The sequence below is a fragment of the Acinonyx jubatus genome, chromosome X (assembly GCF_027475565.1).
Source record: "Acinonyx jubatus isolate Ajub_Pintada_27869175 chromosome X, VMU_Ajub_asm_v1.0, whole genome shotgun sequence".
Classification (NCBI taxonomy): Eukaryota; Metazoa; Chordata; class Mammalia; order Carnivora; family Felidae; genus Acinonyx; species Acinonyx jubatus.
Window position 1 is genome coordinate 44,759,878 of NC_069389.1, and position 11,448 is coordinate 44,771,325.

Genomic DNA, 11,448 nt, shown 5'->3' on the forward strand with positions numbered 1-11,448 from the left:
CCCTTGCAGCCAATCGCCCTGCAGTTTCCCTCTCGTCGCTGGCGGAGTCAGCCCGGTGATTGGCGGGGCCCGGAGGGGAGCCAATCGGAAAGAGATGAGGTGTGGTGTTGGCAAGCGGATTGCGTGAGAGTGGGCAGAGGTCGAGGGAGAGCGAGCACCGCGGCCGCGGCTGGCAGCCACTGGAGAGGACGAATGGGCCTCTGACGTCACGGAGAGGGCGGGGCCTTGACGCTTGGCGCGGAGGGAGTAGGGTTGGCGCTGTGGGAGGGAACGCCAGAGCGAGGCTGTGGGGAGAGCTGGTCGCGTGAGGTGCAGTGGCTCTGCTTCAGGTGTGACAGGCAGCAGCGGTTTGGCCGAGAGCGAAGGGGCGAGTGCGATCCCCTGAGCTGTGAGCGCGGTCGCCATGGACCGCCAGGATGAGGGGCCTCCGGCCAAGGCCCGCCGCCTGAGCAGCTCCGATCCCGCTCAGCACGACCAGCTGCCACCGCCTCCGCCGCCTCCGCCTCCCCCGCCACTCCTGCCTCCCCCGCCGCTCCTGCGACTGCCCTTGCCTCCACCCGAGCAGCGCCCGAGGCTCCAGGAGGAAACCGAGGCGGCACAGGTGCTGGCTGACATGAGGGGGGTGGGGCTGGGCCCCGCTCTGCCTCCGCCGCCGCCCTATGTCATTCTGGAGGAGGGGGGGATCCGCGCGTACTTCACCCTGGGTTCTGGGGGTCCCGGCTGGGAGCCTGAGATGGAGTCAGGGTATGGGGAGGCGCCCCCTCCCACGGAGAGCCTAGAAACATACTCTCCTTCGGAGGCTTCTGGGGGAAGTGTGGAGATTGACTTTCAGGTTGTGGAGCCCGGCAGTTTTGCTGGAGAGAATGTCCTAGAAACCTGTAGCGCAGGGCACTGGGCGTACCAGAGGTTAACCGGTCCAGGGGGGAAGGAAGAGGCGATCATCCTAGTGGAAGATGACGATGAGGATGAAAAGGAAAGCGTGAGGAAGCGGAGGAGGAGGAGGAAGAGGAAGCAGAGGAAGGTGAAGAAGGAAAGCAAGAAGAATGCCGAGAAGATAGAGTGCATCCTGCAGGCACTGGAAAACATTCAACTGGACCTGGAGGCGGTGAACATAAAGGCAGGCAAGGCCTTCCTCCGTCTGAAGCGCAAATTCATCCAGATGCGAAGACCCTTCCTGGAGCGCAGGGACCTCATCATCCAGCATATCCCAGGCTTCTGGGTCAAAGCAGTATCCTTGTCATCTAAATTCATGGGCCAGGAGCTCATGATAAAAAAGGGGGGGGAAGGGGGAGGAACAGAAAGGGTGAATTTGTGTGTGGGTGGATCCCTATTGGAAAAATGCCTAGGTTTGGTGGAGGAGGAATGGAAGGAGAGGGGCAAAACATCAGAGAAGCTGGACTACAGATGATGAAGGGGGGAGAGAGGCACACAGCATAAAAACTGGACCACAGATGGGAAAGAGAAAAGGGGAGGAGCATAATAAAAATCAATAGTGAAATGGGGAGGATGGTAGAGGGGCACACAGAAAAATTGGACCAGAGATGGTGAAAGGAGGAGGGGAGGGACACACAGAAGATAAAGTGGCTCAGAGATGGTGAAGAGGGAGAGGAAAGGCACACAGCAGAGAAATTGCCCAGAAAGGATGCCTAAGTCACAGGTGGCTCTTCAAGTCTAGGTCTCTGCTGAGATACTAGGGAGACCCCAATCCTTGCTAGAGAGAAGGGGGCTAGAAAGAAGCTGGAACCCCTAAAAGGTCAGAAGAAGGAGTACCTAGAAGTGGAGATCAAGGAGTTAAGTGAAGGAAAGAAGAGTAAGAAGAATCTTCTTCACTATTGGTGAAAATCTTATCTCTGGGGTACATATATACAACATGTTAGGAACACATGGGTTTAACTTCATAATGGAATTACATGGATAGAGACCCTTGACACTCTCATACAAAGTATCACATGATCCCAGTCTGTCAGCACTCAGGCACACAGTATTATGTGGCCGCAGGTCCTCAGCATGCAGACATGTAGCATCATGTGACTTACTGGTTTTCAGCATCCAGACACATTATCACATGGATACAAACCTTCAGACTCAGATACCCAATATCATGTGGACACAGACGTGTAACACTCAAATAAGCAACATCATGACTACAGGCCCTCAACAACCAGATACAACATCACTTGGGCCTGGGGCTTCAGCCCCCAGACACACAATGTCTTGTGAATACAAATTCACAGCACCCAAGGATACAACATCACACAGACATAGGACCCTTAGCACCCAGACACACAGCAAATATGGACCATGGCAAGGCAACCTAATAACAGATGTCTGACATTGCATAAACATAGGTTCTCACCACATAGTATCATAGGAAGAAAAGTATGGGTCATGTCCCATGACCCACTTGCTCCCCACACATCACATGAACACAGAAGGAATTCTGCTCCAGCTTCTCTTTTGCTCTGCCCTGCCTGGCCTTCCCTCCCTCCTTCTCTCATTGAACAGTCACTCCTTGACCTAAACTGCTCCCTCCATCAGTTCCTCAACCACCCCAAAATTTCAATCTTGATCAACCGACGTGATGAAGACATTTTCCGCTACTTGACCAATCTGCAGGTCAGACCAAAGACATGTTTTTTACTAGGATCGGGCAAGGAATCTGGTCCTTGGAGGTGAGGGGGTTTGGGTGGGAAGGGCCTTGGTGTGGTGGGGATTTCAACATTACCTCTAACCTGAGCAGGTACAGGATCTCAGACATATCTCCATGGGCTATAAGATGAAGCTGTATTTCCAGACAAACCCCTATTTCACAAACATGGTGATTGTCAAGGAGTTCCAGCGCAGCCGCTCTGGTAAGAGGTGGTCCTAGGGAAAACCGTCACTCCCCACTCCCATCTGTCTTTGTCCAGTGCCCTCTCTACAGCCTCCTTTCCTCTCAGGCCGGCTGGTGTCCCACTCAACTCCAATCCGCTGGCACCGGGGCCAGGAGCCCCAGGCCCGCAGGCACAGGAACCAGGACACCAGCCACAGCTTCTTCAGCTGGTTCTCAAACCACAGCCTCCCAGAGGCTGACAGGATTGCTGAGGTGGGGCCCCTCCTGGCATTGCCAGAGAAAGCCTTGCTAGACTTGCTTCTGGATGCTTGGGGAATTGGGAGTAGGCTCTGGGGCTTTTACCCATAACTCTGTTCCCCTTCCCCCTCATTTCTTTCAACAGATTATCAAAAATGACCTGTGGGTCAACCCTCTGCGCTACTACATGATGGGAGAAGGAGGCTACAGGGCAAACAGAAAGAAGCAAGAAAAGGAAGAAAGGTGATGGGGGGGGGGAATTGGTGGCTAAGAGGTGGTTTGTTAGGGACAAAGATTAGGCAAGTGTTACCCAGAATTTATAGGGCCAAAGGGACCTTTGAGAGAATTCAGTATGTTTTACAAGTGGAGAATGATACGCATAAGTGGGGTGTGATTGGCCTGAGGTTGTGCAGGCAGGAGCAGAAATGGGACTGTCCCCACCCTAACCTCATCCCTTGAATTCCTTGTAACCTACTGCCTCCTCAGTTACTTAGCACCTTTTAGTGTCTGCCCTGCCTCCCACCAATCCTATACTCAACTCCAGGCTTCCCCACAGTAAAAACAGGGACAAGTGTGAGGTGGTGATTATGGAAGACTCTGACGACTATCACATAATGGAAGACATTATCAGTGAGACTTCAGACAGTGATGACATCACCGACAATGAGACCATTCATGACATCAAGATCTCTGACTTCATGGAGACCACCGACTGCTTTGAGACCACTGACAATGAAATAACCGACATTAGTGAGAGCCTCTGTGACAGTGAGAGCCCTGACCACAATGAGAGCCCTGACAATGAGACCACTGACAACAATGAGAGCCCCGATGACCACGAGACCACTGATAATAATGAGAGCTCTGATGACAACGAGACCACTGACAACAACGAGAGTGCCGATGACAACAGTGAGAACCCTGACGACGAGAACCCTGATGACAACAGTGAGAACCCTGAAGACAACACTGATGACAACGAAGAGAACCCTGATGACAATGAAGAAAATACTGATGACAACGATGAGAATCCTGATGGTGATGAGAACCCTAATAGTGCCGAGAATCCCAAAGGTGGCAACCATAGCAGCAGCGGTGACAACCAGGACAGCAGTGACAGTGACAACGAAGGAGACGAGGGCAGTGATGATGAAGATAATGATGGCAATGAAGGTGACAATGAAGGCAGTGATGATGATGGCAATGAAGGTGACAGTGAAGGCAGTGATGATGACGACAGAGACATCGAAGATTACAGGAATGATAGTGATGACCCTGACAAGGATCAGGATAACAGCAACAACCAGGATGACTCTGAGGCCGAAGTGGAGAACATCTCTGAAGAAGGATCCTCAGTGGAGGAAGAAGAAGATGAGGGCAGTGAGGAAGGTGAGCGTAGAGCCCCCCTCTTTTCTCTTTCTCTTCCCAGAAAAAAGCTGGCCAGGGTCAGGATATCAAGGCATGAGTACAGACTGTTCTTGTGGAGAAAAGAAAAAGCATTTTATGCAACTTTTTAAACAAAGCAAGGCCAGGGAACCTTTAACTTAACAATTGTAAGAGAACCAAAGAAACAAATTTCAGTTCTAGCTGGTGGGTAGATAAGTTGTAACAGAGCAATAGACAAATAAGGAATGAAGAGATAGAAGGTGGGTAGAAAATTGAAAAGGACAAGTTCACACACAGAAAGGGGGAAACTGGCAAACATATTACAATTCAGCACACTCTGTACCCAGCCCTGGCCTTCAGGGAACTCCCAGGCTTGTTTGTCTTCTGAGGATCCTTCACCAGCCCTGAAAGCTGTTTCTCACAAAAAGGTCCAGTAGTCAGGTATGTTGGGGACAATACTGCATACGTTAATATTTGCAGGTAGAGTGACAGGTACATTAGCCCCTTAAAGGCTCTGAAAAGTCCTGCTGTAAGAAACCTATTTAAACATTGTGGAACCCAGCATTTCCCAAACTTCTTAACCGCAGAAGCCACTGTTTACTGCTCACCAAAACATGTATTTTAGGAAATGCTGAGAAAGGTTTGCACGTGGGGGGTTGAGGGAGAAGGCAGTATTTACGGTGACTCCCAGGTTTGGTCTGGCCTGGATGACTGGCAAATGGAGGTACCATTTCTTAGGATTGGGAACGACATGGTGGCAGGATTGATGAAATGCAGAGGGGAACATGGAGTTGGAAAGGCCTGTTGGACATAAGGTACAGGTAGCCCAGGCAGGTGGTTGCTTATGTATCTGGGAAGTCAGAAGTTATAAATAAAAGGGGGTAACAAGCCAGAACAGAATCCTAGCCCTGATTCTGGCCAGTTAACATTAATGAAGTGTTTAGTATGTGCCAGGCACTATCGTAAGTGATTTACTTACTAACTCATTTAATCCTCACAGCAGCTCTTAAGAGCTAGGTACTGTTATCACCATTTTATAGATTAGGAAACTGAGGCTCTGAGAGGGTAGAATTAGGAAGAGAACTGGGCATGGAGGGGATTGTGGGCAGTGTCCAGGTCAGGTATAATGAGGACTGGATTTGGCACTGAATAGGTCATCTGTGACCTTGCCAAGAGTAGTTTCAATGGATTGGTGTGAGCAGAGCCACATCAATGGGGTAGGAGGAGGGAATGAGCAAGGGGCAAGGCAATAGAATCAAACCTTGGCTAAGAAGGGAATGGCAGAGGACAGGCAAGGGAGATGTTTGAGCCTGGCTGTGGGCAGGCAGACCTTGGAGAGGCAGGCCCCTGGGGAAGGTAGAAGGAGCTGGAAGACCACTCCTGGGGGTTTTGGCCATGGGGTCTCTGGCAAATTTCCATTGAGGGCAGGGGCAAGGAAGGAGGCATTGAATGTAAATTCAATCTAGACATATATTCAGTTAGAATAGGGAAACTGAAGGAGTTGCCACTGGATGGCATTTTCTTTCAGAGAAGGGGACGAAGAGCTATCTGCCCAGCCCTAGGGTGGGAGTGGGGGTAGGGAATTGGACTAAAGAAGACAGAGTGTGGCCTGTTTGGATCAGATTGGGGAAAAGAAGAGGGGGAGCTGCCTGGGAAGAACAGGTTTATTCAGCCAAGGTTAGAGCTCAGAAGACACATACACTGACACATTACATGGGGAGAAAAAGCTACTTTCAGACATGGTATCAATTTTGATAAGCCAGAGGCAGGGCTCCCACCCCTCCTTCTCTCTGGGCTTGCTTGAGATCACACACACACACACACACACACACACACACACACACACACACACTTGCTTTTTCCAAGCAGAGGTGCTTGGGGAGTGGTTCCAGGCCCCCAAAGCCCTGGCTTATAGGCTCTGTTCACTGTTAAGTGCTATCCTCCCGCTTCCAGAACTGAGAAGATAAATTTCTATTGTTTAAACAAACAAGAGTGACATCTACCTGCTCATCTAACCACCCTCTTTTTTCCCCTCCTTGCCCCTTGTCTCTCTTCCCCTGTACAGACAGCGAGCAAGAAGGTGAGGAGAGTGACGATGAGGAAGTAAGGGAGGAGGAGGAGGAAGAAGAAGGGATCGAAGATGACTTCGAAGGAGGGGAAGACTCTGAAGACTCTGACATGGAGGAGGTGCTTCAGGTCCAAAATGTTTGGGCCAACCCGGGGAAGAGGGGCAAAACTGGATAAACATTTTACCCTTGCAGGGGTTGCCTCTCTATATCCCTCTCCCCCTGCCCCATTTGCCCTCCCCCTCAGCTAGGGCTGCGCGGCCCCATATTGCACTTCTGGGGGGTGACCGACTTCGTACACGGGTTTAAAGTTTATTTTTATGGTTTAGTAATTGCAGAGTTCTTATTTTGGGGGGGAGGGAAGGGGGGATTTCCCCCTTCCTTTTGGCCCTCCTCCCCTGCAAGCTTCTGTGTGCTGCTAAACGTATTTATTGTGATGCCTTGGTCAGGGCCCCTCTATCTTCCTCCTCGTGCTGTGTGGAGTGGACACCCTTGATCCCGAAGCGGGGAGGGCCGCTGTGGCCTTGGGGGGCTCTACTGCCACCCTGTTCTCCCAAGCCTCTCTTTGCCTCTGTCCCTCGCCCCCTCCCCACGCTGTGCCCGTTAGCTCGCCTTGGTGTCTATGCAAGGCCGCTTGTCATTGCGGTATTCCTGTTCCCCTCCCCCCCAGAAGCCCCTCGTTGTTCCTTGTGAACCTTGGTAATCCTAATAAAACTGAGCAAATTCAAAGTGCAGCTTCCAGTCTTTTGTCCTGCTTGGCGAGCCATCCCCAGGAGCCAGTCTCCATTCCCACAGGCCCTCAAAACGCCATCCGTTTCTCCGCACTGGCCTGCAAGATGGTGGTGGCGGTGGGAGGGGGGGTGTTTGGTTTTCTGGGGGCGAGCTCTGCAGGACCGCAGAGGTGTTGCGTCAGCCAATGCGGACCATCTTGGCCAATGGCAGGGCGAGGCTGAAAAAGCCCCACCCCCCCCCCCACCGGAGGCTGCAGTGGACCAGCCAGGTAGCAAATAACTTCCCACGCCTTCCGGTGTCACGCAGGCGCACAGAAACGCCTTGCGCCCTGGAATATCCGTTTGTTAGTGATTCATCTTTTTATTTATCATGCGTCAAACCTTTCGTCAGGCCTAGTGTGAGCTGGGCGTGGGGAGCCACTGGAATCCATTTTTTTCTCATTTGCATGTAGTTTAAAAAAAATGATAATCTGTCGAGACATTAGATCCTAATAATGCAGGGATGCTCTCTCATTTTAGGGAGAGGGAGCAGGGTCCCTGGAACTGGGCCTGGAAGAGAAGGCAAGACAAGATGGCTCGAGCCCAAGAGTGCATAGGGATAAGGAGAAAGCAAAGGGAGATTACTATGTAGCTGTGTGATTGAGGGGGTAAGTGTCGGGAGTTGGGCGTCTGAAAAGCAGACTATCTGGGAGACTTTGGAAAGGCTGAGTTTCAGATTTTGGATAACGGTAACTTTATTAAAGCGGACATCGTAAATACCTCCAGATTCTTTGTGCCTCATAATAATAACTTATACAAATATCCAGGTTGGTCTTCGGCAATATACCTCCCGAATTTTCCATGCAATGCCCATGTTTTAATGAATGGAAAGCTTCAGATACAGATTTGAGTTTTAGCGGATGCCCTCTGCTGGCTGCCAGGAGAATGGATTGGAAGGAGGGAGAGCAGTGAGGAAGTTAATGCTATTCTTCAGGTGAGAGTGACGTAATGGGCAGACATGGGACGATTTTTAAATAAATTTTTTATTTTAGAAGTTTTAGATTTCGGGGCACCTGGCTGGTTCAGTCAGTAGAGCATGCAACTCTTGATCTCAGGGTTGTGAGTTCGAGCCCCACGTTTAGTGTAGAGATTACTTAGAAAAATAGAATCTTAAAACAGTTTTAGATTTATAGAATTATTGCAAAGATAATACAGAGAGTACCCATATACCCCGCATCCAGTTTCTCCCATTGTTAACATCTTACATTAGTCTGGTACGTCTGTCATAATTAATGAACCAATACCAATACATTAGAGTCCACACTTTATTCAGATTTCCTTAGTTTTTTAAATATTTATTTTTGAGAGACAGAGCATGAGCAGGGGAGGAGTAGAGAGAGAGAGAGAGAGAGAGAGACAGAATCTGAAGCAGACTCCAGGCTCTGAACTGTTAACACGGAGCCTGATGCGGGTCTTGAACCCACAAATTGAGATAATGACCTAAGCCGAAGTCAGACACTTAACCAACTGAGCCACCCAGGTGCCCCAGATTTCCTTAGTTTTTAATGTAAGTTTTCTGTTACAGGATGCCATCCCAAATAACATATTACATTTATTTGTAATGTCTCCCTAGACTCCTCTTGGCTGTGACTGTTTCTCAGACTTTACTTGTTTTTGATGACCTGAAGTCATCAGCATTTGAGGAATACTGGTCAGGTATTTTGTAGAATGTCCCTCAATTGGGATTTGTCTGATGTTTTTTCTCATGATTAGATTGGGGTTATGGGTTTGGGGAAGGAAGACCACAGAAGGAAAATGACAGCCTCATCATATCAAGGGTATATGTTATCAATATGTCTTACATTGTTGATGTTAATTCTGATCGCCTGGCTGAGGTATGTCAGGTTTTTCCACTGTAAAGCTACTCGTCCCCTCCCCCCAGCCCCCTTTCTGTACCCTACATACTTTTTGGAAGGAAGCCACTAAGTGTAGTTTATGCTTAGGGAGTGGGGAGTTAAGCTCCATCTCCTTGAGGGGGAAATATCTACATAAATTAATTGAAATTCTTTGACACGAAAGACCTATCTATTCTATGAGAGCTTTTAAGATGATGGAATCAATGGACTTTGGATATGGGAAAAGAGGGGACTGAGAGGAGTCAGGGATGACTGCCGGGTTGTTGTGGGACCTTGGGCAAGGCCCCTTCCCTTCCTTGTCCCACCTCTGTGAAATAGTTGGAACACCAGATCTTGGACATACTCCATGATTCTGATAAATGTTTTGGGGAGAGCATGAAGGCTTTGTTGGCTCTGGTTCTGACCTGGGACTGCACTGTCAGAGGTGGGTAGAGGAGACTCTGGCCCAGAAAGGGTAACATCTTGCCTCAGGGCCAGAGCTGAGAGTGCAGGATCCCAAGTCAAAGGCATCTTGTGCAGAGGAAAAAGATACCACTGTGTAGTATCAGGGGCCAGTCCCAATTATCAGGTGGTGAATTAGGGGAGAAACATCAGGGGCAAAGGGCCTGGAGTAGGCCAGGAAGAGGCCAGTCTGAGAGACAGACAGCCTGGCCTGGGTATCCTTCCCTCAGTGTGCTCTGCCTCACAATGTGATTCCATCACCCTCGCTAGAGGGTCTTTTTCCCTTCTGCAAACTTAGATCAAGCATGCTGGGACATCAACACTTGGAGAAACAATCTACCCAGGATCCCAAGATGGAGACCAGCCCTGAAGCAGACCTCTGAAGCCTGGCCCTAATCATGCTCTTCCATGATTCCTTTCTGCTCTCCTAATCAAATCCCCAGCCCCTCATCCTGGCATTTGAGGCTCCTCTTCACCCACACTGTCATAGAAGGCCTCTCGCTTCAAGGACACTGTTACAAGCCAATTCTGGGATTCTAATATAGTTGGCTAGGGTTCTCATGTTTTGGGTTAAGACATGGAAGGAGAAGATGTTCTTTGCCTAGAGTGACATCTTTTCCATGTCCTCACTCCTCAGTGTGTGGTGTGGCTTCAGGTCCTGCCCAGTTTGGGCCTCCAAAAGGGAGGGCTGTTCTTGAAGGTCTTTAAGGTCACATCCAACTCCAAAATATAGTCTTTGCTGAAGACCAGAGAAGACAGGAGCCATTTTCTGGGAGCCTAAACAGAAACCAGGAGGAGGACCAGATGGAAGATGAGGAGTCATGGACCCAGTGTGCCCCAGGGCCTGTTCCCATGCTAAAGCTATTTGTCTTTGTATCCTTCATAGCTTATGCCACTCCTCTGCAGCAGAAGGCCCTGTTCCTGGGGGTGAGGTTCCCAGGATCTCCTGGGACCAGACCTTTAAAGTTCCACCCACTTCTGTGAACAAAAGCAGATGGACAGGGACAAAAGTAGACTCAGGAATATCCCTCCTTCTCAGGTGACCAAGAGTGCCAGCACTGGTTCCCTTGGTTGGTGGTATGGAGGATGGTTGGAGATGAATCCTATTCAGTTAGTAAACATTGATTGAATACCTACTGTGTGTCTAATACTAAACTTAGTGATAGGGATACAATAAGGAAACATGATAAACTAAGTCTGTCTTCCTGGATCCCAGAGTTTAAGACAAGTTTGTGCCATGGACCTGTTTGGTGATCTGGTGAAGGCTATGGACCTTTTCTTTTCTTTAAAAAAATTTTTTTTAATGTTTATTTATTTTTGAGAGAGACAGAGTGCAAGCATGGAAGAGGCAGAGAGAGAGTGAGACACAGAATCTGAAGCAGGCTCCAGCCTCTGAGCTGTCAGCACAGAGCCCAACGCGGGGCTCAAACTCACGAACCACAAGATCATGACCTGAGCTGAAGTCGGATGCCCAACTTACTGAGCCACCCAGGTGCCCCAGGCCTTTTCTAAAGCAAAACAAAAGAAAACAAAACAGCATCTTTTAGATGCATAAAATTAGATACCTAGAGTTACAAAAGAAACTGATTATATTGAACTGTAGTTATTAAAATATGGAAAAGGCAAATATGTGCTATGGTAATATATGTGCTCCTCACTAATCCCTTAAATCATAAGATCTAGTGGAGGGTCTCATGAGAATCATGATTTTATTTTTTTAATGTTTGTTTGTTTGTTTGTTTATTGAGAGAGACAGAGAGAGAGAGGGAGGGAGAGGGAGAGAATCCCAACCAGGCTCCACAGTCAGTGCCAAGCCCAGTGCGGGGCTCAGTTTCACATAGCATGAGATCATGACCTAA

At 49.2% G+C, this 11,448-nt stretch overlaps 1 protein-coding gene across 1 annotated transcript; it reads left to right on the plus strand.

Moving 5' to 3' along the window:
- Nucleotides 1–157: 157 nt before the first annotated feature.
- On the plus strand, nt 158–7,251 carry TSPYL2 (TSPY like 2). The gene is made up of 7 exons (XM_015087584.3): nt 158–1,228; nt 2,539–2,616; nt 2,741–2,852; nt 2,940–3,085; nt 3,216–3,313; nt 3,627–4,459; nt 6,522–7,251. Exons 1-7 carry the CDS (start codon nt 404–406, stop codon nt 6,698–6,700), a joined length of 2,271 nt encoding a protein of 756 aa, XP_014943070.2. The 5' UTR covers nt 158–403; the 3' UTR covers nt 6,701–7,251.
- Nucleotides 7,252–11,448: the final 4,197 nt, after the last annotated feature.